This window comes from Emys orbicularis, chromosome 1 (assembly GCF_028017835.1).
Source record: "Emys orbicularis isolate rEmyOrb1 chromosome 1, rEmyOrb1.hap1, whole genome shotgun sequence".
NCBI classification, from domain to species: Eukaryota; Metazoa; Chordata; order Testudines; family Emydidae; genus Emys; species Emys orbicularis.
Window position 1 is genome coordinate 59,873,145 of NC_088683.1, and position 27,867 is coordinate 59,901,011.

The window sequence follows — 27,867 nt, forward strand, 5'->3', positions numbered from 1 at the left end:
GGTACTTAGGTTATATCTACACTGCAATGTAAGCCCAGGGTTAGTGGGACTTGAGTCAGCTGACCCTGGGTTAGAGAACCCAGAGCTTGAGTATCTACATTGATTGTTTACCTTAGGTCAGGGGTCGGCAACATTCGGCACACGGCTCGCCAGGGTAAGCATCCTGGCGGGCCGGGTCAGTTTATTTACCTGCTGACGCGGCAGGTTCGGCCGATCGCGGCCCCCACTGGCCGCGGTTCGCCGTCCCGGGCCAATGGGGGCGGCGAGAAGCGGCGCGGGCGAGCGATGTGCTGGCCGTGGCTTCTCACCGCCTCCATTGGCCCGGGACGGCGAACCGCAGCCAGTGGGGGCCGCGATCGGCCGAACCTGCCGCGTCAGCAGGTAAATAAACTGGCCCGGCCCGCCAGGGTGCTTACCCTGGTGAGCCGCGTGCTGAACGTTGCCGACTCCTGCCTTAGGTTAATAATTTTCTATCCCAGGGGCTCAGATGTCCACCCTGCAGCATGCAGTCCCAGACTCCGTAGTACTGAAATGTGGCCAGTCTAGCCCTCTGACTGTGGTGCACTGTGGGAAAACTTGACTGTCCATCCTGCACATTACAGGATGTCTCAACAGCCAGCCAACACATCCTGCCAAGCAATCATTTTGGTCAGTGCACTCCCAGCTACCAGAGCCAGCAACATGGAGGAGGCACTTCTCTTCCTTGCACTTTAACTTCTGTGTCAGGAAATGGGCAGAGCTTTCGGAAGGTGCTGGTGGACATTTCGGCAGTGTTTTCTGGCCCATCAAAGGCACCTGACATAGCTTATGATGAAGCAGGAGGAGTACCCAGGCAAGGCAGACTCAAACTTCTGGGACAGGTCCACAAGTACAGACTGGTGGGATCACAGTCATGCAGACCTGGGATGACCAGCAGTGGGTCCAGAACTTTTCACATGAAGAAAGCCACATTTCTGGAGCTTTGTGAGCAGCTTGACCCAACCTTCCAACATAAAATCACACATACGAGGCCACTTCAGCAGGCCAGAAGCAGGTTGCTATAGCCATGTGGAAGTTGGCTACCCCAGACTGCTACAGATCCATTGCAAACCAGTTGGGTGTTGGAAAGTCGACTATGGTTAAAGTGGTTGCAGAGGTTTCTGAGGCAATCAGGCATGTGGTTTACCCCAAAGTGGTAGTCATAAAAGATATTGCTGAAGTAATTGCTGGCTTTGAGACATTGATGAGACTCGTTTGTCCTCCTCAGGGAGCACATAAACCACAAAGGGCACAACTGCATTGTTACGCAGGCCCTCATGGATCACAGAGAGCAATGTGGGTTGCACTGAAAAGGTTCATGATGACAGGGTTTTCCACCAATCAGGAGTCTACATTCATGGACAGGCTGGAACACTATTCACAACAAATGACACTATCAATGGAATTACTGTCGCACCACCAGCACATTTCTGAACAAAATGTCTCAGACTCATATACTTTAAGGTCAGAAGGGACCATTATGATCGTCTAGTCTGACCTCCTGCACAACGCAGGCAACAGAATCTCACCCACCCACTCCTGTAACCAGTGGCATAGCCAGCTTTTAAGAGGAGGGGGAGCAAACCTAAAAAAGGCGCCCCCCCTTGGCTCCTCCTCTGGCCACGCCCCCTGGCTCCTCCTCCAGCTGCACTGCTGACTGCCCCTCCCCCCGCTACCATGCTGCGCCCCCCCAGCTCCTCCAGCCACGCGCCCGCCGCCCCCCAATGGCAGCCGGCCGTGCTGCGGGCGGCCAGCCTGCGCCCCCTCTGGTCCTCCGGCCGCGGCTGCGGGGCCGGACCGCATGCTGCGCCCCCCTGCTCCTCCTGCCGCGTGCCCGCCGCCCCCCCATGACTGCCGGCCGCGCTGTAGGCGGCCAGCCTGTGCTCCCCCGCTCCTCCGGCCGCGGCTGCGGGGCCGGGCCGCATGCTGCGCCACCCTGCTCCTTCGGCCGTGCTGCGGGCGGCCAGCCTGTGCCCCCCCTCTGGTCCTCCGGCCGCGACTGCAGGGACGAGCCACATGCTGCGCCCCCCTGCTCCTTCGGCCGCGTGCCCGCCGCCCCCCCCCATGGCTGCCGGCCGTGCTGCGGGCGGCCAGCCTGCGCTCCCCCCTCGCTCCTCCAGCTGTGCTGCGGGAGGCCAGCCTGCACCCCCCCTTGCTCCTCCAGCCGGCGGCCGCCTTTGGAAAAGCGCCGCTTTTGGGAAAAGGGGTGAGGGGAAGCAGCTGCTTCCCCTACACCCCGCTAGCTACGCTACTGCCTGTAACAAACCCCTGACCTATGTCTGAGCTATTGAAGTCCTCAGCTTGTGGTTTAAAGACTTAAAGGTGCAGAGAATCCTCCAGCAAGTGACCCGTGCCCCACGCTGCAGAGGAAGGCAAAAAGAACCCAGGGCCTCTGCCAATCTGCCCTGGAGGTAAATTCCTTCCCAACCCTAAATATGGTGATCAGCTAAACCCTGAGCATGTGGGCAAGACTCACCAAATACACACCCAGGAAAGAATTCTCTGTAGTAACTCAGATCCCACCCTATCTAGTGTCCCATCACAGGCCATTGGGCATATTTACCGCTAATAGTCAAAGATCAATTAATTGCCAGAATTAGGCTATCCCACCATACCATCTCCTCCATAAACTTATCAAGCTTAGTCTTGAAGCCAGATATGTCTTTTGCCTCCACTGCTCCCCTTGGAAGGCTATTCCAGAACTTCACTCCTCTGATGGTTAAAAACCTTCGTCTAATTTCAAGTCTAAACTTCCTGATGGCCAGTTTATATCCATTTGTTCTTGTGTCCACATTGGTACTGAGCTTAAATAATTCCTCTCCCTCCCTGATATTTATCCCTCTGATATATTTATAGAGAGCAATCATATCTCCCCTCAGCCTTCTTTTGGTTAGGCTAAACAAGCCAAGCTCTTTGAGTCTCCTTTCATAAGACAGGTTTTCCATTCCTCAGATCATCCTAGTAGCCCTTCTCTGTACCTGTTCCAGTTTGAATTCATCCTTCCTAAACATGGGAGACCAGAACTGCACACAATATTCCAGATGAGGTCTCACCAGTGCCTTGTATAACAGTACTAACACCTCCTTATCACTACTGGAAATACCTCGCCTGATGCATCCCAAGACCGTATTAGCTTTTTTCACAGCCATATCACATTGGTGGCTCATAGTCATCCTGTGATCAACCAATACTCTGAGGTCCTTCTCCTCCTCTGTTACTTCCAAGTGATGCGTCCCCAGTTTACAACAAAAATTCTTGTTATTAATCCCTAAATGCATGACCTCGCACTTTTCACTATTAAATTTCATCCTATTACTATTACTCCAGTTTACAAGGTCATCCAGATCTTCCTGTAGGATATCCCAGTCCCTCTCTGTATTGGCAATACCTCCCAACTTCGTGTCATCCGCAAACTTTATTAGCACATTCCCACTTTTTGTGCCAAGGTCAGTAATAAAAAGATTAAATAAGATTGGTCCCAAAACCGATCCCTGAGGAACTCCACTAGTAACCTCCTTCCAGCCTGACAGTTCACCTTTCAGTATGACCCATTGTAGTCTCCCCTTTAACCAGTTCTTTATCCACCTTTAAATTTTCATATTGATCCCCATCTTTTCCAATTTAGCTAATAATTCCCCATGTGGAACCATATCAAATGCCTTACTGAAATTGAGGTAAATTAGATCCACTGTGTTTCCTTTGTCTAAAAAATCTGTTACCTTCTCAAAGAAGGAGATCAGGTTGGTTTGGCACGATCTACCTTTTGTAAAACCATGTTGTATTTTGTCCCAATTACCATTGACCTCAATATCCTTAACTACTTTCTCCTTCAAAAAATTTTCCAAGAGCCTGCATACTACAGATGTCAAACTAACAGGCCTGTAGTTACCTGGATCACTTTTTTTTCCTTTCTTAAAAAGAAGAACTATGTTAGTAATTCTCCAGTCATATGGTACAACCCCTGAGTTTACAGATTCATTAAAAATTCTTGCTAATGGGCTTGCAATTTCATGTGCCAGTTCCTTTAATATTCTTGGATGAAGTTTATCTAGGTGCCCCGATTTAGTCCCATTAAGCTGTTTGAGTTTGGCTTCTACCTCGGATGTGGTAATATCTACCTCCATATCCTCATTCCCATTTGTCATCCTACCATTATCCCTAAGCTCCTCATTAGCCTCATTAAAGACTGAGGCAAAGTATGTGTTTAGATATTGGGCCATGCCTAAATTATCCTTAACCTCCACTCCATCCTCAGTGTTTAGCGGCCCCACTTCTTCTTTCTTTGTTTTCTTCTTATTTATATGGCTATAGAACCTTTACGATTGGTTTTAATTCTCTTTGCAAGGTCCAACTCGACATGGCTTTTGGCCTTTCTCACTTTATCCCTACATGTTCTGACCTCAATAAGGTAGCTTTCCTTGCTGATCCCCCACCATCTTCCACTCCTTGTAGGCTTTCTGCTTTTTCTTAATCACCTCTCTGAGACGCTTGCTCATCCAGCTTGGTCTACAACTCCTGCCTATGAGTTTTTTCCCCTTTCTTGGAATGCAGGCTTCTGATAGTTTCTGCAACCTTGACTTGAAGTAAATCCAGGCCTCCTCTGCCTGGATTTTGTCACCTATGGATTGCATGGACTACCTCTAACTGAAATGGACTAAATTTGGGAATGGAACACACTTCCCCAAACAAACACACAGAGTTCATTGTTTGCAGATGGCTCAATAGACCATAGAATGGTTACACAGCAGCATACTTACAGGCATGGCAATGTAAGGTTATTACTTGTAAGAGACAGGAATGGCCCTAGCAGAAATCTGACCCTTTCCACTAAAAAAACACTTTAAAGGTGATCTTTACTGTTTGCATAGCCCGGTCGCCTTTTTGTGGTGGTGGTGGAGAAGAATACAATTCATCATTAATGGATACACCCTGCTAGCTGGGCTTCTCATAACTTTTGCATTGGTTCATAGAGCAGAAATCCCTCCCATTACTATATTAATACACATCAAAATGGAGCCAGACACTTATTGACTTTAGGGGCAGCTTCTCTCCCATCTGTGTCTGCTGCAGGCTCCACAGCAAGCTGTTCCTCAGGGGAGTGCATCAGCTCCTCTGAGTATGGATCCAGAATGTGCTGCTGATCCAAATCCTGTTCTGGAACCACTTTCAGCAACAGAGTGATTTAACTGTCCAGACTCAGTTCCTGCTACTGGCTCCCATCAGTCCCGTCCTGGATTCAGGGGCCAGTAGGTCACCATCCTGGCTGACCAGGTCATCATGCACCACTGTTGGCTCCATGCCAGTGACCAGCACCCAGTCAAATTCCTCATAAAATAGGCATGATTTTGGTGAGATACCTGATCTTGGGTTTTCCAATACTCACCCTTGAACCGCTTAATCTGCTCCCTGCACTGGTTACCAGTCCAGTACATTTGCATAGCTGCCAGCATTTTCACTATTTGCTAGTATGCATGATCACTGCTGGTACTCTTAATAAAGTCCAGTTTTGCTGGCCTCACACTAGAGAGTTACCAAAATCAGACAGTGCTCCTGTGACCATGAAGCAGCAAGCTTTGCAAAAGGCATGTTCTGTTCAGTCTCCACTGCAAACACAGAAGGGTCTCTGATGGCGCATCTGCAGCTCAATGGGAAGTCATGTTCTGATTATCCACCACAACCCCCAAATCTTTTTCAGAGTCACTGCTTCCCAGGAGCAAGTCCCGTATTCTGTAAGTGTGGCCTACATTCTTTGGTCCTATATGTATAGATTTATATTTTGACATATTAAAATGCATTTACATCGCTTTGAATCAATGACCTCACCTGTCCTCTTCATTATTTACCACTTCTCAGATGTTTGTGACTTCTGCAGACTTTTTCAGTGATGATTTTATGTTTTCTTCAGATCACTGATAAAAATATTAAACAGCATAGAACCAAGAACTGATCCATGCAGGACCCCACTGGAAACACCCATTGATAACATTCCCCATTTACAATTACATTTTGAGACCTATAAGTTAGCCCTATAAGTTTTAGTGTGTGCCATGTTAATTTTATAACTTTCTAGGTTTTTTTAATCAAAATGTTGTGCGGTACCATGTCAAATACCTTACAGAAGTCTAAGTATATTACATCAACACTATTACCTTTATCAACCAGACTTGTAATCTCATCAAGAAAGATATCAAGTTAATTTGACAGGATCTATTTTGCATAAACCTGCAATTATTTGCATTAATTAGATTACCCTCCTTTAATTCTTTATTAATCAAGGCCCACATTATCTGCTGCATTATCTTGCCTGAGATCATTGTCAGTCTGACAGGCCTATAATTGCCCACGTCATCCCATTTACCCATTTTAAAAATTGACACAACAACATTAGCTTACTTCCAGTCTTCTGGAACTTCCACAGTGCTCCAAGATGTATTGAAAAATCAACATTAACGGTCCAGAAAGCTCCTCAGCCAGCTCTTTTAAACCGCTTGGATGGAAGTTTTCTGGACCTGCTGATTTTAAACTGTCTAAATTTAGTAGCTTCTGTTTAATGTCCTCCAGAGAATGAAAAGAGGTTTATCATTGCCATATGATGAGACTATATCATCTGTTTCCCCCCAAAATATGGAACAGAAATATTTATTGAACATTTCTGTCTTTTCTGCATTATTATTGATAATTCTACCATTTCCATCTAGTAATGGACCAATACCATTGTTAGGATTCTTTTTGTTACTAATATGTTTTAAAAATTCCTCCTTATTGTTCTTAATTCTGCTGGCTGTAGATTTCCACTTGTATCTCTTGGCTTCCCTTATCAATTTTCTACAATTCTACAATTACTAACTTCTGATTTATATTCATTACTATCAACTTCCCCTTTCTTCCATTTGTTGTGTATATATTTACAGCTGCCTTCACTTTCCCTCTAAACCACAATGGTTTATTAAAACGCACGGTCTTCTGTCTCAATTGTGGGATTGTGGCTTTTTGGGAAAAACTCATTAGGTGGTACCAGGCCCTAGCAGGAAGCTTTCAGTGGCAAGTATTCCTCTGGGAAGACTTACCACCACTGGAAGCTGAGTGTATGGTGGAAGTTTTAAAAGCCAACAGCAGAGTTGGATGCATTTTAAAATGGGAGATTTAAAATGGGGGAAATATTATAATAATACTCAGTCTTACACTAGGTCTCTCCACTCTGGCTAACTGTGTCCATCGGAGGTCGCCTTATCTTATGATATTATAAAGGAGATTGAAAAGATTCAGAGAAGGGAAATGGAGATGGTTAGAGTTATGGTGAGACTTAAAGATATTTAAAAACTAGGATTAGATAGTCTGGAAAAGGGAAAATGCTGGGGATGAGGGTTTTTTAAAGTTGTTAGGAGCATGTTATCTACTGACTAAGACGAGTCCTGCTCCTCTATAAAAGTCAATAGAAATTTTGCCATTTACATCAATAGAAGTGGGATATGAGGGCATCAGAGGTGGGGAGACTCTGGCACCCTCTAGCAGCTGACCCATAAAGGATAATAGCTATACTATGATTACAGACAGTTAATAAAAATTCTACTTTAGCTCAAAACACTTTAGACAAATATTTTGAAAGCCTAAAATTCCTGAGTTCTAGCCCCATTGAAAATAATTAAGTCTATCGTGCATAGATTCATACCAGGGATTTCCCTGAGTTATTCATATACATACATAATGTATAGTTAAAATCAATCAATTTACCCTTTTGACTCTGTCCTGTAATATGAAGAATAGGAGAATACTCAATGAAAGGAAAGGCAGTAAGTATAGAATAAATAAACTGAAATACTGATCTACATTATTGAAATATTCAAGCTAGATTTTGAAATGGGTGGGATTGTGACTGAGATCTGTTATTATGCAAACTAAGGTAATGATAAGAGTAAGCAAATCTTATTCTTCCAGGCATAGGTTACTTGTGAGGTTCTAGAAGGAATCCACACCACCACATTCAGCACTGCACAGTTGGCTAAGTACATCAGTTCATTGTATTCCATGATGATACATGTGGCATGATAATGAGGCATTCAGGACGACAAACCCTATTTTCCAATTAGTAGCTGGCACTTTAAGTGTTATGAAGGATTAAATATGGGCTTCTCTCACCTGCCCCCTCCCCTAAAATAGATAATGCATATAATCAAAACATCCTCATAGTCTAAATTCTAAATGCCAAGTATATAAGTAATATCTCATTAAAGTCCTTGTACTCATCTCTCACTACAATGTCACTTCGATTCAATGGCTTTGCCCTTTTCCCTGTCCTGCCTAGAGCACTATCCAGGGAAGAAATTACTTACAGAGAAGAAATGACTGACAGTTTAGCAAGACAGAGAAGAATATAACAATGGCCTTCATTTTAATGGATAATTTCATAGCACCTAATGCAAGTGCAATGGGAGGAATGATGATCAATTCATTTTCTGCACCTATCCCTTGTTTATGGCATTTTTATCCAGGGACCTTGAAGACTGAGGGACCTTTGAGTGTTTCATTCCTTTTCTTCTCATTCCTCCCCACCCACCCCATTTACCAAGATGTTTTTCCTCTCTGTGTATTTTTACTATTGCAGTCCCACTGGCTCAAATGTTTCCTTCCTAAAGCCATCTACCCTGTCTTGCCTTCAAAAATTATAGGGTGAAGGGAAGAGAATGATTACATTTATCATATCAATTTTTTTTTAAAGTAGAAAAAAATGTACAACAAATATAAACTCTTCTACTCTCTGTGACGGCCTTCCCATGCCAAAATTTCCCCATTGTGAGACAGAGATTAGGGTAAGCAAAAAGCCAAATTAGCACACCAACAGTCATAAGAAAAAAGAATAATTAGATTGGACACCACATAGCAGATGAAACCACGTTCTGGATCATTACATTGATGGACTGTAAAATCCTTAACAAACATCATATCCACCACAATCTCTCCACCACCGAGAGGACAGCTATACAGTTCCTGAAATCTAATGAGCAGACAGTGATCAAATCAGCAGACAAAGAGGGCACTATTGTAGTTCTCAACTGTGGTGACTACTTAAATGAGGCCAACTGACAACTCTCCAACATCATCTACTATAAAGAATGCAAAGAAGACTCAACACCACAATTTACCCAGGAATGTAAGGATATCATGAAATCCTTCCACAAATAACTCCAAGAGAAACTCTACAAACTCATCCCCCATGAACTCACTCCAGGGATCTTCTACATACTTCCCAAGACACACAGACAAGGGAACCCAGGCAGGCCCATCTTATCTGACCACGGCACTCTTGCTGAAGGAATATCGGACTCATAGAAATGATCCTCAAACCACTCACCATACAAAGGGCCAGTTTCTTCCAGGACACAACAGATTTCCTCCAGAAACTTGAACATTAACAACATTTCTTGTACAGAACACCATCCTTGCCACCATGGATGTCACCTCCCTATACACCAACATCCCTCACAACGATAGCATAACTGCCTGCCTCAAATAGTTACAAGACACTGGACAACCCTCAGATATCCATCCCAAACACAGCGCCAGACTCATCCATTTCATCCTCACCCATAACAAATTTTACATTCAACAACAAACATTTTGTGCAAACCATGGGAACAGCCATGGGTACTAGGATGGCTCCCCAATATACCAACTTCATGGGCCACCTTAAAGAAGAATTTTTGGACAAATGTGCCACAAAACCAATGATATACCTGAGATACATTGATAATATTTTCATCTTCTGGACAGACAACTTAAACATAATAGATTTCCACCACAATTTCAACCTCCACCATCACCACCATTAAAATCTCTCTGAAACACTCCCACACTAGCATCAACTTCCTGGATACTATGATCAGCGTCAGCAATTGAACCCTACAGACAACTATATACACAAGAAACCCACGGATCACCACACCTACCTTCACAGAACCAGTAACCACCCCAAAACACACCAAGAAATCTGTTATCTACAGCCAGGCAATCAGATACCACAGAATATGCTCCGAAGAGAAAATCTGGGATATATACCTTACCACACACAAAACTGCCTTGCCAAACAAGGACACTCCACCAGAGAAGTTGATTGCATCATAGAATGGACCACCAGTGAGAAGCTGCTTCAATACAGAAATAAAACCCACTCCAGCTGCACACCCTAGTTGTCATCTACCACCCCACACTGGAACCCCCATATGGGGTACCATCAAACAATTACAACCCATATTTGATGGGGACCCCATCCTGAAAGAAATCTTTCCCAAATCCCCTCTTCTGGCCTTCAAACAACCCCCCGACCTCTCTAAGCTCATCATCAGAAGCAAGCTCTCCACAGACCAGGACACACCAACTCAAAGCTGCACCAGACCCTGCCAGAACAACAGATGCAAACCCTGCAGACATATCTCCACTCCTACAATGATCAGCACCCCCCACAACACACCTTTCAAGATACATGGGTCCTACACATGACTCCACATGACCTCATCCAGTGCACTAAATGCCCCAACAACAACTATTTGGGTGAGACCAATCACTACACTCTCCCATGAACTCACACAGGAAAATGATAAAAGATAAAATCACATATCACCGGTGAGTGAAAACTTTTCACAAAGCAATCACTCTATATCTGTCCTATCAATTCTCATCCTCAAAGGAAATCTGCACAACACTTTCAAAAGTTGAGCCTAAGAGCTTAAATTCATAACTTTGCTAGACACTAAAAATCATGGTCTTAATAAAGACACTGGATTTATGGTTTATTATAATACATGTAAATCACTAACTCCCCTTCTTTTCCTATGACTATAGGGGTGGTCTTTGAATGGTCCTTTAAAATATGTGCTGACTACTTATGCTAAACTATCTGTTCAATCTTGTATTTAGCTCTGACACTCTGAGTACCTTTCCCACTCCTGAAGAAGAGCTCTTTATAGCTCGAAAGCTTGTCTCTCTCACCAACAGAAGTTGGTCCAATAAAAGATATTACCTCACCCACCTTGTCTCTCTAATATCCTTGGACCAACATGGTTACAACAACACTGCATACAAATTGCCCTCTGACATTCTCCTTCCCGTTGCCCTGTGACACACAAATTTTGTATGTTTACAGCAGTATTTTCTAACTGACAGTAAAGGAATAGTGAAAGCTACCAAAACTCTCACTGTAACCATCCTACATCATGTGTAAAATTTCTCAGCGTTCCAGACAACATGGGATAAATCTTTCAACTCTTATTCAGGCAAACCCTCCCATTAAAGTCAAGGTAGTTTTGCTTGATTTTAAGGAATGAATAAGGACTAAAGGATTTGGCCTCATATGAACACTGCGGGACAGATTCTCAGATTATGTAAATCAACATATCTCCATTGGCTTAGACAGAACTATCCCAATTTACATCAACAGAGGGTCTGTCCCAGTCAATTAAACTGAAGTTGCTAGGAAGGTGTTTATAATGTGGTTGCATTCAACACCTAGAATAATTTACATCCTGTTGTCAAAATTTGTTTTTTCCATTGTCAAGAAGTATAAACTAACTGAAGGTTAGACTGCAAAGGAAAATAGGCAATAGTGACAGGTCATCAGTCAATTTAATAACATCCTTTACAACCAGCGGTTAAAGGATAAGGTCACTCCTAACTTGATAAACAGAATATAAACCAAGAATCTTTCAACTGACTTAAAAACATTTCCACCCAACCATGGATGCAAACATGATTAAAAGATTTAAGCATAGACAATAATCTCAGAAACCAAGAAAAACAAGGGGCTCATTCATTAATGGGTAGATGAAGGAACTCATCCAAACTGACAGTGTCCATAGTAGAAATTTTTTTGCTCATAGGAACGTCTTCAGCACTACAAAAATAAGAATCAGTATGAATGAAAAAAGCAAAGAAATTATCCTTTTAAGACACCTTTTGAAGAGATATACAAACCCAATCAAAAAGAAAACTTGGTTGGCCCCAGTCGGATTCTAAATTTCTAGGTGAAACCAATGCAAAAGCAACAGATAGCTTTTGAACACAACAGTTTGAAGGCTTCACACTTACAGCACTAGGGTGACCAGATGTCCCGATTTTATAGGGACAGTCCCGATTTTTGGGTCTTTTTCTTATATAGGCTCCTATTACCCCCTACCCCCGTCCTGATTTTTCACATTTATTGTCTGGTCACCCTATACAGCACATAGACAGCAATTGAGATTTACTGACAAAATAATTATGGTACAATACAACATTCCTGTATTTTAGCAAAGAATACCAATATGCCAAAGGCTAGCAACATAGATTGTTTTGGAGAACAGAAATGGACTGGTCCTTGTTGGCATGGGGTAACTAACAAATGGCTTTAATATTCTAAGAACGAGCCTAAGTTATTGCTTATTCAGCGCCTACCCTAGAACCTATTAGAGTACTGAATAAAAACAAAGAAAAACACAGCACCCAAAGATGATGCGAATGTTGAATCTTGAGAGCTTTTCTCTTTCAATGGAAGCCAATGTCTCTGTGATAGCAGAAGAAAAGACACTACACAATGTGATTTAGAAATATAGGCAGTATCACACTGGAAAAACAAGGAACCTTTAGTTCTTGAACCATGTTACAGAGGGCTAAATGATACAGTGACTTAATTATTTTATTATTAATCATATTTATTGTCGTAGTATCTAAAGACCAACCCTATTGTACTACACACCATACAAAACACTGCATCACAGACAGGCCCTGCCCCAAAGAACTTACAATCTAATTAGACAAGACAGACACAGGGTCGGGGAAGAGATATAACACACAAGCAGCACGAACAACAAAATAGTAGCAAATGTCATGTGAGTTCCATGGTTTTGGGGGAGTAGGTTTACTTTGGACAGGATAGGTTAAGCGAAAAGAAAAATGTAGAGAATGGGAAGAGCAGAACAAGGCAGGGGACGGGAGGATCAGAGGGGCAGGTGTGGAATGGAGCTGAGGTGAAGAAAGTGTGAGGAAGGGGAAGAGAGAGATGGTTGGAGCAAACAGCCAATCACAGTGCAGGACAGAGAAAGTCCAGTCAAAACTGCAGCAGTCCCTTTTTTGGCTGCTTCTGCCCCTACTGGCTGGAGTCTCTGTCTTAATGCTCTGGGTTCACCTCTGGCAACCTGTGTCCAAATATGGATTAATCCACAGGTGAAATCACTTTCGTGGTCTCGGACAATTCCCTGGTGGACACTGAAACAGGTCTAAAAACACTACATATAATGGCACAATTCAGTACATGTGGCAGTATGCAGTCTGGAGAGGCCAACAACTGTGAAAACAGAAGTTGTTTAAGACAGGAACGAAATACATTGGCAGAGATAGACACTGAAGCTTGGGGAATGCCTGGCTTCGCTATTCCACTGATTTTAGTGCTTCATCTCATGGTATTAAAAACGTTAAATGAAGAAAAGAATGATTAAACTAAAATAAAATGATTCTATCCATTAAGGCCTTCAATATGCAGAAACGAGATAAATGAATACATTTGTAGCGTTTGTCCATATACCCATAAAGTGAGGAAAAGGCTTATTACACCTTCTCATTGTGGCCAATTAAATGAAAATCTATGATGGAGCATTGGGACCTAACCTATAATAGAATCCTGCCACTGATTAAAATTATCAAATTGCTGATTCATTCATCAGGAAGAAGCTGAAAGATGAATTAAAAAGTCAGGTGAAGAGGCAGACAGCAAGGCAGACAGCAAGAGCTCAGCAATCAAATTTAACAGTGCCTGTATTCTCTTGGACTCAGATTTAAGGGATCACTTGGCTCAGGGGAGGAAGACGGCAACCTTCACGTGTACAAGATGTGTACATCTAATGGAACAAACCAGCAGACCTCATTTACATAACAACTGGCTCCTACAGGGATCTATCTTAGGACTCTTTAATATTTATATCAATGACATGCCATTGGCCCAGTCATGGAAATTTGGATATGCAGATGATCTTGTGCTCACCATCCAAGCAAACACTTTCATCCAAGTGGGATGCATTCTCACAGATCTGACAAAACTGGTGGAGTGCTACTGGTTACGGAAACTGACTAAAACCTCAAAAAATAGTTGTCTTCACATTCCACCTGAGCAACCACCATGCAAAGAAATACCTCAATGTCACTTACTGTGACATCAAACTCAAGCATGAGGATTTCCTAAAAGATTTTTGAGTGGTTCTGGCTCACAGCCTCACATACCACCAATATCTGACAAAGACCGCTGCCAAGATAAAGGCTAGGAACAAAATAATCCACAAACTAGTCAGGATCAGCTGCTCACCCATTGTTGGCAGTCACCTCGGCGCTCATATTCTCAACAGCTTAATATTGTGTACTGACAAGGGTAGGTAGTGTACATATGAAACTTTTTAACATGCAGTTGAATGCTGCTATGAGAACTCTTACCTCCATCCCCTCCAAAGAGAAGCAGCAATAATACAAGAATACAACTGTATGATAATAAACCCAGACTTGCCCATCTATGACAATCTCCAACCCCCACCCCCCAAGATGCCACTTTAATTTAGAACTCCTTTTGGTTACTAACCAAGGCTCTCAACACCTTTGGACTATCACTAAAAGACAAGTGGTGGAGGCTCTGGGGAAACAAAAGGGTCAAGAATCAAGACCTGATTATGGATCCCACAGACCAACCACCCAGGTTCACCATGCCACTTAACATCTGGATCACAGCGAATGGCATCAGAACCTAATATGGGTGTTGCAATTACCTACTACACAAGTGGAAAATGAAGAGTAGGCCAATATGTGAATGTGGAGAAGACATCCAAATCATGGAACATCTAGTGAACCGCTGGCCCTCTAAGATCCTTCTCTGGAGGAACAGCCTTGATTCATTCCACGTCACCAGAAACCATAGCGTGAATTACAAGCTTGGATGTCAACCTTTAATGTTGCTTTTCAAGCTGCTATGTGAATGAAGATGACAACAACTTTGGTCACATCATTCAAAATATTTAGTCTTATTGTAAAATAAAATCAATTTTCAGCAGTGCATGTACAGTCCAGATTATTTCCTCAGTTAAAGGCAGCATTTGTAACTGAAATGTCTCAGATACCTATAACAGTACATGAATGTTCACAAAGACAGGTATTTAGCTGCCTGGAACTCAGCTATATGATTATAGTTCTGAAATTCTGATTTACTGACACTAAAATAGCTTTTTTCCTAAAGTACCACCTCTGAACTGCATCCAAGATTGCCATTTTCTGAACTCTCCAGTCAGTGGGAAAAAAGGACTAATGGGTGCAAGTAGGGAGATTAGAAAGTAACAGCTAACAGATATTTTTAGATACTTCCGCTTTTAAATCAGCTTAAACCAATTTGAAAGTAGAAAATATCAGACAAAACATAGTCACCATAGAAGGGGAAGGAAGGAAGAAATTTAAACACTGAGAACTTCAATTGCCAGCTAAAAGAAAAATGAAAGTGTGTCATTCCCTTTAGCTGAAAAAACAACAGAAGATGACCATATGCCTAATACATTCCTCTGAAAGCTGTGATTAGAACCTGACATGGCGACAGCCACAAAGGACAGCTACATCAAGTATCCATGTCTCTGATCCTGCATTCAGATCCACACAGGCCTCTGCTTGTGTCTGTATGAAGCCCTCCTGATATCTATGGGATTGTACAGGCTTAAGGGTTCAGCCACATGAATCCAAATGCAGGATGGAGGTCCAAAAGTGTGGTCACAGTGGGAATGATCCTGTCTGGTGCTGAGTGCCCTTAGTTTCCATAGTGTTCAATACTAGATGAGAGCAGTCAGCATCTCAGGAAGTATGCAGAATCTTGCAGGACTGGACCCACTCTAGAAGTCCTAAGAAGTGGTGCCCTTCAAAATAGTACCGGCAAAAGAGAAAAGAAAGAGTTGAAAACAACACTGGACTGGATATGATGGAATAAATCAAGGAAACCATCTAAAATGTCTAAAGAAAAAATAAATCATAAAATCAAATGGTAATAAACAATTGGGGCAGATCCATAGCTGGTGTAAATCAGTATATCTCTAGTAATGTCACTGTGGCTACACTGATTTACCCCAGCTGAAGATCTGGACCTATGTGTGTTAGTGTGGTTTATGTTTAGAAAAGATATCTAAACATCTTTCCTAAATTATTAATACAGAAAATGTGCCTTTCTCTATTCCTTCACATTCTCTTTTCATTTGCCATCTCAATGAAAGGCAAAAGTTTGTTAAAAAATTGAATTGTATAAATTAAAAAAAAATGGACAAAGCCACTTATGTTGATTAACTAATTATTTCCCTTGGCCATCTCCAACTCCATTCTCCCTTGCCAGCCTGCAGATGTTCTACTCTGATCTCTGCAAAGAGGTGAGTGATGGTACAGAATTTTGTAAATAAATGAAGACCGTCTGGGACTAATTCTCCTCTGCCCTGGTTTGATGCCAGTTTAATTCTTTTGACTTCAATAACCATCTTTTTACAGCACCTAGCACAATAGAGTCCTGGTCCGTGACTTTGACTCCTAGGCACTACAATAATATAACCAATAATTAATAATCGTAATCATAATCTGCAATGTAAAGCTAGTGGAGTGGAGAATCACGTCTTACATGGTTACTTCTTCTTCCAATTGTGAACGTTTTTATGACCGAGAGCATTCGCTAAAAATTGTTTAAGAACTTATGGCCTGTTAAAGACAAGTCTCTGTACAAGGAGGAGGGGGCTGCAAAGAGAAATTAAAATCTGATAGTGAAGAAGCAGTAATCTACATTTATCAAGAATAAATGTTTCCTTTTAACTCATACATTCAATTATCTTTATTGTCATCCATAAAAAAAATCAAAACCATAAAAGATACTTAATGAGATTTAAAGGTGCTAGCCTTAATCTCAATTTCATCAATACTAAATTAAGTCATTCCTCACTTTAGCATAATTAAACAAGGCAAATATCACTAAGATGCATTGACAATATTTTTACTTCCTAATATTGTGAACAAGAAAATATATAGTATAAGCTTTAGCAAACATCCAATTTTATGTTCACAAATTCTACTTGTTTATATTTGTGCTGAGCCCAATCCTATGCTCATTGCAGTCAAAGGAAAGACTCCCATTGACTTTAGTGGCCATTGAATTAGGTCCCATCATTTAAGAATCCATCGTTATAGCTTCCTGACAGCAAGATCTATTAGGCTGTAGAATATTCTCCCAAGGGAAGTGGTGAAATATTTAAAACTAGACTGGACAAAGCAATTGAAGATATAATGTATGGAACAATCATAGAATCATAGAATCATAGGACTGGAAGGGACCTCGAGAGGTCATCTAGTCCAGTCCCCTGCACTCATGGCAGGACTAAGTATTATCTAGACTATCCCTGACTGGTGTTTGTCTAACCTGCTCTTAAAAATATCCAATGACGGAAATTCCACAACCTCCTTGGGCAATTTATTCCAGTGCTTAACCACCCTGACAGTTAGAAGTTTTTCCTAATGTCCAACTTTTGCAAGTGTTACACTGTTGACTCATATTTAGCTTGTGATCCACTATGACCCCCAGATCCCTTTCTGCAGTACTCCTTCCTAGACAGTCATTTCCCATTTTGTATGTGTGCAACTGATTGTTCCTTCCTAAGTGGTGTAATTTGCATTTGTCCTTATTGAATTTCATACTACTTACTTAAGACCATTTCTCCAGTTTGTCCAGTTCATTTTGAATATTAATCCTATCCTCCAAAGCACTTGCAACCCCTCCCAGCTTGATATCATCCACAAACTTTGTAAGTGTACTCTCTATGCCATTATCTAAATCATTGATGAAGATATTGAACAGAACCGGACAAGAACTGATCCCTTTGGGTTTCCACTTGATATGCCCTTCCAGCTTGACTGTGAACCACCGATAACTATTCTCTGGAAACCATTTTCCAACCAGTTATGCACCCACCTTATAGTAGCTCCATATATGTTGTATTTCCCTAGTTTGTTTATAAGAAGGTCAAGTGAGACAGTATCAAAAGCCTGACTAAAGTCAAGATATACCACATCTACCGCTTCCCCCTATCCACAAGGCTTGTTACCCTGTCAAAGAAAGCTTTCAGGTTTGTTTGACACAATTTGTTCTTGACAAATCCGTGCTGACTGTTATTTATAACGTTATTATCCTTCATTGGCCTAGATGAACTAACACATCCTTTTCATTATAGTTATTATTTAATTATCCAAATGTGTGCTAGGCACCTCCTGAAACAAACATAAGACATGATTGCTATCCAGAGAAATTTTGCAAACAATGACGGACATGATATATGAGGAGGTAATAAAATGGAAGGGTTGGGAGAGAGAACAGGAGGCATATTATTGAAGCAAAAGAGCCTAGCATACAGTCCTTGGGTTACCTGAGAGGGAAAATTAAGGCAGGGCACCACAGAGCCACCCCAGACCATGAGGAAGCACTCAGGAGACAGCTGGTCCTGCTACAATGGGGGAGACGGGTAGTTAATAAAAAAAAATGTAAACCTCAAATTAGTTCCAAGTTTTGGGACTGTTTGAAAAGAAGGGGAAGGAGAATTGCCCTTATGATATTGAAATCTGATCCCTTGTATTTAGTAATATACCAGTTTTCCAGTAACAGTAATCCTATTATGAAAGAGTTTCCTTTATAATCAGCCTCTTTACAATCATATATATAGGACTGTTTCATTTAATAGCACAACTATCAAGTAGGGAAGTATTACAGTAATATATCAGAAAAAAAATTAATGGTCTACACACACTGGAGGGAGAGAACATCTGTTGCCGGGTGATGACTAATTTATTCAGGAAAAAATTGCAAGTTTTTAAAATTCCTTCTTACCCTTTCATAGAACCAGAGGTTGGCTAGCTTCAGTAGCTATAGCTGCTACAGAAAATATAGAGAATATCCCTTCTGTATCTCAAACAGTGATTATACTATCAGAAAGAATTAAACCTCAAATGCTTCATGTCTTTCAAACCTAAAAGGTGTTCTTTACAAACTACTGTTCCAGTTTTTATAGGTGTATGTCCATAACCATGAGGAAATTTTTACTATCTTTAGAAACTTATGAGCCAGCTAGTTAAATGTTACAGTTATAGGGCCAGATCCAGAGCTGGTATAAATTGGTATAGCTCTATTGATTACAATGGAGCAATGCTTATTTACACCATCTGGGTATCTGGCACATAATGTTATGACCAACAACAGTGAAATGGCTTTTTATGCCCTTAGCAGCAGGAGACATTTAAAGAGTGACAGTTGTTCCACATTCTGTTGGCAGATTTAGATTTGTGAATATCTACTAATTTGCATAGTGCGTGTTGCCTTACACTATAGCTGCTTGAAAGTGATCTTCTGCACAGCAAATCTTACCGTCGTTTTCTTGAGCTTATTTTTCTGATTTAATTAAGGCATGTATTTGTATTTAGTAGTATATGAATAATACAGGAAATATAGGTGGCAGTACTTACCTATGATCTAAATGATGAATAGAAAGAATAACACCTGAATTTAAATGGGCTTGTTTTAGAGTCACCAAAACTGTGAATTCATATTTATTTCTTAACTTCTGAAAAAAGACTTCAGCTGTCTCTGGGGATGCTTTTACATTTCTTGAAGTATCTAAAAAAGAAACAGAAAATCATTGAGAATAGACTCTGGTTTTAAATAGCACTCTAAATCCACAGAACTTACAAAATAATGAGTTACATATTAGTAGTACAGTGACAAATGGGCAAGAACAGCCATCATATTATGGTCAATAATAGCTTACACACAGCTCTGGACAGCAGAGCCTGTTTTAATGAAAGAGGATACATTTTCTAGGACACAAGTGCTATCCCCATGTCTTTTTAAGACAGTACCCTAGGCTCTTTTACTTCTCCATAGATGGACAGATGGTTCCTTTAATATCTCATCCAAAGTACGGCGCCTCTAACAATGCAGCTCTCCTGCACTTTACCACAAAAAAGTGTTGACACTGGATATGAGCCTAAGCTGTCTTGTGAGACCTGATCCCTGATCTTATGGCTTCTACAAAAATGAGCTTGCATGGTATCAAAGGACAATTAATTTTGTTTAAAAAAAGCAGCTCTTTGCAGAAGGTTTACTCAATTTAAAAGGTTTACTATCAATGGATTAAAACAGAACTTTCGAAACCTTTCAATATAAAATTTGTAAAGATCACCAAAATTAGTGTTGGGCATTTTGCTGATGTGCACACACATGTGAGTGTATGCTTGCCAGAGACTAACTGTAAAAATGAAATTGTTAAGAATCCAAACACAAACAACAACTGTACAGTGTGGAGTAGATCTTCATTCTAATTTGCACATAACGTTAGCAGAGTACAAAGAGCCCAACTTTGAGTCCCACAGAGCCAAGATGTCACACGATCAAAATGAGGAAACAATTCCCAGGTTTTTCATGTACAATGCATTATACTAGGGAAATATTTAAGATATGTATTTTATATAAGGAATAAATTAATCAGCGTGTGCAATCAACCATGTCAAATCTAAATCAATTCATAAGCTTCCTGTCTTTGTGTTTTGACCAACCAGCACTAATGCAATGACATCAGCAGTAGACGACGAACTGGAATGTAAATGCTGACTTTTCAGTGGCAATACTGGAAGCTTACAACAAGCTTACCTCATTATTATGGAAACATGTTTTTAAGCTTTAAGAGGTACCTATAAAAGTTGTACTCTGCATCCCTAAGCAAACATGTTTATTAGTTTGAAAATAAATATTTTGTAAATGTGGATAGAGGAGATGCAGAAATTTATAACCCACAGAAATCTGAGACAAACTTATCCAGGTTTTTACACCAGGGCTAAAATTTGGTCCGTTTTTCTTTAACATGGTGGATCCAAGAGACAGAAAGTTTCCTTTAAAATGCCTTTTTTATGATTTCTTGTCTTTTCTATTGTGGCTTATATAACACCCTGTATGTAGCAGACATCCATGGTATTTTAATGAAACTATTAATAAATTATGAAGCAACTCAAATGAAATTACATCAAAATGTTCATTTTTAGCCATGGGACACTAGCAAAATGGAGTGACATAGGTTTGCATGCTACAAGATGGTTTAACTGCATTAACAGTTTCTAGCAATATAAACAATTTATTTCCAACAGATAGATTGGGGAAAAGAAAAGACACACATGGGAAATTTTCTCCATCCACTATCACGAATTCTTAATGCACACAAAATTCCTACTGAATGCACTGGGAGTGGAGGGTACACAAGAAATGCAGGATAAGACTGAAGAACTAAAAACAAAACCCCAGCCTAAGGTTAAACCAACATAATCATCTATCAAGATGCAGAAAAATACAAGCAGTGAGAGTTTTCAGAAGGGGAAAGCATCCACCACCCTATCTGCAGTTAATGGCAGTTGTGAGTTCTCAGAAGCTCTGACAGTCAGGCCAGTGGTTTTTATGCTTAGGGGTCCATTATTTTAGCATTAACATTGCAAATGTATTCCAATCAGGACCAGGGCCTATTTAGTGCCACACGCCATACAGACACATTTTGTTCTGTGTTTTTCTAATGCCGAGCACAATGGGATCCTGGTCCACGACTGGAGTTCCTAGGCAATACAAATAATAAACAAGAATCTCTGACCTGAAAAGTTTACAAGAAGTCTCAAAGTAGTGGAGTAAGCTGCAACTCAGTGTGGGTGGCAGAAGCAAGCAAGACCTGAGAGAGTTCAGACCAGAGAAAAATTGTTCTATTAACCTGGAGTGGATGGAAATTTTCTTTGGTATCTAAATTTAATTTATTAAACCAACTGTAGTAATGTTGCTTGTCTCTTGTCTCTAGCACTTCTATAGACTTCCTGCAAGGTTTATGGGCCTGGTTCTGCTCACTGGAAATTTTGCTATTAACTTCAATGGAAGTATGATCAGTCACTCTAAATCTGAATTGATATTTTTGTATATAATAATAAGGTATAGAACAACATGCAAATCCTAGTATGATGCTTGTGCAGTCCAATATTAACTATGGTTGACTGACAGTGTTCCAGGCCTTCCCGTATTGCTCTGTTTTAGACAGGGGTTGCACTGTGGTCTATTGTTGCATCGGGATGTTTGAATGCACAATAACTAGTAAAATCTATTAGTGTAAATTGGCATTATACACATAAATACTTCATGCAGGGAGGGGAGAATAGTCTATACAGTTGACATTTAAAAAAAACAAAACTTTTATTAAAAGAAAGAAAAATATTGGTGAAATCAATATAATGTGCACATTAGGAGAGAATATATTATGGATGAGGAAACGTATTTTGAGACCAAAACTCCAAGTGTTATATGTGCACATTTATACACACAACTGATTGCCTCCACACATGAAGCTGCACACACCCATTGCTCCAGATGATCAGGCCTTTTGTAAATAAACAAACCATGGGCATTGCGTGTAACTGCCTGCTCCCATGCTCTGACCACATGCCCTTCCACCCTGGATGTGCAACCTATGTTGGGAGGGTAAGGCACAGAGCACATATAAACAGCTCTATGCCAACCAGTGGGGGAATCCTCAGTTGCCTATTTAAGGCAGAGGTACCACTCCTGTGTGTGCTGCCTGAGTAGAGCAAAGGGACTCTAGTGTGAGTCAGTTTCTGGCCTCCTTATATTTGCAAAACATGATTCAGGCACATTACTGAACAAGAGTTACACCCAGCCTCTATAGGCTTTCATCACAGCTTTATACTTGAATCTCAAATATAGGCAAAGGAATTCTCCGCTGGACCTTTGTGCTATTGCACACTTTTTGACCTTATTAGGACACTCTGAATCCCAACATGTTAAAGTGACAAAAATCAAATTTAACTCCCAGAATATGAAACTGCCAATCTCCTGGTCACCAAACACCATTACTCCGGGCAGGTCTGTTTGTGCTGATTACACTGGAGAAAGTGCCTGTTCTTTTGAAAGTAATATATAAGTAATGAAGTCTCCCAAAACACAGTGTAGGCTTAGTAATGCAGGGGTCAAGAAGGACTGCCATTCCATGGACAATATGGCAAAATTGGCCAGTGGAGTTTTCATAGTGCTCCTAAGAGAGTCAGGATATTGGACCCAATTGGACCAGTGCTCTAATAGAATAAGGCAAATCTTTTATTTAGATTACCCTTAAAATGTGAAAGTCAGTACTTGATAGATTACTTTGTCAGGTATCAAAATTAACTGTGTACCAACATTTATTCAACATGACAAGTACATTTTTATGAATTAATGAAAACCCCTTATTATTTGCACCTTTTCAGACATGTTCACAATCCCCAAATGTCTTAGAGCAGTGGTTTTCAACCCATAGTCCACAGACCCCTGGATGTCCACAGACTATGTCTAAGATCTCCAAAAGGGTCCGTATCTCCATTCAAAAATGTTTAGGGATCTGCAAATGAAAAAGTTTGAAAACCACTGTCCATTGAAAACCATAGAAGAATGAACTCTCTGGTGTAATCCAGATTAATAATTTGTGATGTCATGTAATTTACATAGGAGATTTATGCTGCACACAGTTTTAGTGTAGTTCACAAAAATCTACTTAAAGCAGAGGTATAAATCATTGGAGTCTAGGGCCCCAACGTATGTAAACTGTAAGAGCTATCAGTTTGTATGAGAAAATTACTTCAGATAGAGATACCTGAATAGAGGGCTTAACTTTATTATAATACTACAAATGTATTTGAGAGAGATTTGGACCCCTCATAACAATTCATAAATCCATATGTGTTATTAACACTCAGTTTTCAATTTCTACAAGAATAAACTCTATAGTGACAATGAAAAAAAAAAGGATTCAGTTTCATAGTCTGCTACATGTCTCAGATTGTTCCATTTAGTGGCTACAGCATGAAAATGTCCTGTAGTAAAGGTAACAATGCCCATGGAGAAAGATCTATTACTAGAGTTGAGACAGCCCAGTTGTCAAAAGTACCGAAAAATGATGCAGTTAGCAGAGATTTTTTTAAATATGCAATATTAATCCTGGTCAATAAGCAGGGCTGGCTCTAGGATTTTTGCCGCCCCAAGCAAAAAAAAATTTGGCGGGCCCCCCTTTTTTTTGTGCCCCCCTGCCCCTGGCCCCGCCCCAACTCCACCCCTTCTGGACCCCTTCCCCAAATCCCCAGTCCCACCTCCTCCCCCTGGTGTGCTGCATTTCTCCCCCCCCCATTGCTTCCTGCAGGCCCCCCGCGACCTCCCACCCTAGCTCACCTCCGCTCCGCCTGCTCCCCCGGGCGCGCTGCTGCTCCGCTTCTCCCCACTCCTTCTCAGGCGAGAGAGGGGGGAGAAGCGGAGCAGCGGCGCGTTCAGGGGAGCAGGTGGAGGCGGAGCGGAGGCGAGCTGGGGCGGCGGGGGCACTTTTTCACCATGCCCTGAAGTCGGCGCCTATGATGGCCGGCGCCAGAATGCTGCCCCTAGAAATGGGCCGCCCCAAGCACCTGCTTGTTTTGCTGGTGCCTGGAGCTGGCCCTGTCAATAAGGATGCCAATTCATTAACTGTATAGGTAGTTTAATGCCTTTTTTCCCCAAACCACATGCAATATAAAGGTGGGACCAAGTACCATATTACTGTTATGGCCCAATCCTGCAAGGTGCTGAGCAGCCTTAACTCCCACTGAAGACAAATGTTAATGAAAATGGAGGACTCTATTCTTCACAGGGGGTTCTCAGGGTCTCTAAGGATCAGGCCCATGAGATGTAGAGATGCTATTTTCTGCTCTATAACTGAAGTATTGAAGCCCAGCTGACCAACCCTCAGTAATGCCAAGAAACTGCATACAAAATGTTTAAGGACTAATAACCTACTGCAGATGCTTCCTTGGCTAAAATAAAAATAGATAATTATTAAAATAAATAGGTAGCTGCACCTAACAGATGGTATGTCTTCAATTGTTTGGGGTTGTTGTTTTTTTCTATTTGGAGCTAAACTTACAATATGCACCTAACTGCTGAAAGAGAATTCTTGCAAAAAAGTCTTTTAAGGAACACTTGCTAATGAATCAAGCTCTGTGTTTTCAGTGTAATGTGCATACAATCAGCTTTTAATAGCGATAAATCAATTCTGCACCTAAGTGAAAATTTGCTGAACTATCTGAATTAAATTCTAGTGACTTGTAAGAGAAGGAGGAGGGCTGCAAGGTATAACAGTACGGAGAATGTAATAATGCTAGTTTGATTTTGTACCATTTTCCAGTGCTTGGTGGAATCAGTAACATAAGCATATATTCACATTGTGTCATTTCCTCTTCTCATTACAGTCTTTGACTAAGAACGCTTTGACCGAGGATTTTTAATCCTTCTGTCTGCAAAAGACACAGGTATCCAGCACTACATTTACTTTACATCGTTCTTTAACCTAACTAGCTGATTTGCAGGGTCAGGTTCTTTTGGTAAATGAGGTAGAATGGCAAGCCAATCAACATGCAGAATCTTTACAAGGTTGAAATAACAGCACACACTCTCAAGTGTAATACTGAGCATTCAAATTCATGAATCTCACTTCTGTATCAATGATGGTAATGAAACCTGAAAATGGAATAAAATGAACCAACTTGTAGTACAATAAAAGACTGCAATATTATGATGCTCATTTGATTCTGCACTGGGAATGCTTTATTTTTAAAAACTTGAATTTTTATTTGAATTGATGCATGAAATACTAATTCGTAATACAGCATGAGCTACCAGTCTTTTACAATTTTTCCTTCCCCCGCCATCCCCTCCCATCCTCCACTAATACGTTCCCAAATGTCTGGCATGTAACAATGTGTCATATAGAAAGGCAAAAACTAGAGAGGGTGTAATTTTTCAAAAACACTTGAGCCTAATTTAATTTTTCAAAACCAAAGCCAGGGGAAGTTCAGCTCAAAAACCTATTTCATCTACAAGTAAGGGATTTGGAGAACTGGTTCCAGTTTTATCCCATCTGTAATATACTTATGTACTAACATACATTATAGCATACTAATATACTAATCCTGTAACAATTTTTGAAAGAGAAAGTAGTTAAGGATATAGAGGTGAATGGTAATTGGGTTAAAATACAACATGGTTTTACAAAAGGTAGATCATGTCAGACCAACCTGATCTCCTTCTTTGAGAAGATAACTGATTTCTTTAGACAAAGGAAATGCAGTAGATCTATTCTACCTGGATTTCAGTAAGGTATTCAATACGGTTCCACATAGGAAATTATTAGTTAAATTGGAGAAGATGGGGATTAATATGAGAATTGAAAGGTGAATAAGGAACTGGTTAAGGGGAGACTACAACGGGTCATACTGAAAGGTGAATTGTCAAGCTGGAGGGAAGCTACTAGTGGGGTTCCTCAGGGATCAATCTTGGGACCAATCTTATTTCACATTTTTATTACTGACCTTGGCACAAAAAGTGGGAGTGTGATAAAATTTGTGGATGACATAAAGTTGGGAGATATTGCCAATATGGATGAGGACAAGAATATGATACAAGAAGATCTGGAGGACCTTGAAAACTGGAGTAATAGAAATGGGATGAGATTTAATAGTGCAAAGTTCAAGGTCATGCACTTAGGGATTAACAATAAGAATTGTTGCTATAACCTGGGGATGTATCAGTTGGAAGTGACAGAGGAAGAGAAAGACCTGGTTGTATTGGTTGACCCTTGGGGCGAAGTGCCCCAAGGGTCGGTCCTGGGGCTGGTTTTGTTTAATATCTTTATTAATGATCTGGAGGATGGTGTGGATTGCACTCTCAGCAAGTTTGCAGATGACACTAAACTGGGAGGCGTGGTAGATACACTGGAGGGTAGGGATCGGATACAGAGGGACCTAGACAAATTAGAGGATTGGGCCAAAAAAAACCTGATGAGGTTCAACAAGGACAAGTGCAGAGTCCTGCACTTAGGACGGAAGAATCCTATGCACTGCTACAAACTAGGGACCGAATGGCTAGGTAGCAGTTCTGCAGAAAAGGACCTAGGAGTCACAGTGGACGAGAAGCTGGATATGAGTCAACAGTGTGCTCTTGTTGCCAAGAAGGCTAACGGCATTTTGGGCTGTATAAGTAGGGGCATTGCCAGCAGATCGAGGAACGTGATCGTTCCCCTTTATTCAACATTGGTGAGGCCTCATCTGGAGTACTGTCCAGTTTTGGGCCCCACACTACAAGAAGGATGTGGAAAAATTGGAAAGAGTCCAGCGGAGGGCAACAAAAATGATTAGGGGTCTGGAGCACATGACTTATGAGGGAACTGGGATTGTTTAGTCTCCAGAAGAGAAGAATGAGGGGGGATTTGATAGCTGCTTTCAACTACCTATAGGGGGGTTCCAAAGAGGATAGAGCTCGGCTATTCTCAGTGGTGGTAGATGACAGAACAAGGAGCAATGGTCTCAAGTTGCAGTGGGGGAGGTCTAGGTTGGATATTAGGAAACACTATTTCACTAGGAGGGTGGTGAAGCACTGGAATGCGTTACCTAGGGAGGTGGTGGAATCTCCTTCCTTGGAGGTTTTTAAGGCCCGGCTTGACAAATCCCTGGCTGGGATGATTTAGTTGACAAATCCCTGGCTGGGATGATTTAGTTAGCTTTGAGCAGGGGGTTAGACTAGATGACCTCCTGAGGTCCCTTCCAACCCTGATATTCTATGATTCTATGATCACAGGATCACTGTGAACCACAAATGTGATGCGACTGTGAAAAAAGGCTAATGCAGTCCCATCAGGCGAGGTATTTCCAGTAGAGACAGGGAAGTGTTAGTACCGTCATACAAGGCTCTGGTGAGACCTTATC

At 41.3% G+C, this 27,867-nt stretch overlaps 1 protein-coding gene across 2 annotated transcripts in view; it reads right to left on the reverse strand.

Annotated features, from left to right (window-relative positions):
• The window catches only part of NELL2 (neural EGFL like 2), a 225,240-nt gene that overhangs the window by 170,885 nt on the left and 26,488 nt on the right, over positions 1–27,867 (reverse strand). For both annotated transcript variants that reach the window (XM_065405280.1, XM_065405271.1), the window contains exon 3: positions 19,540–19,690. In XM_065405280.1, coding sequence (XP_065261352.1) covers positions 19,540–19,690 — 151 coding nt within the window. The remainder of the gene's footprint in view (positions 1–19,539; positions 19,691–27,867) is intronic.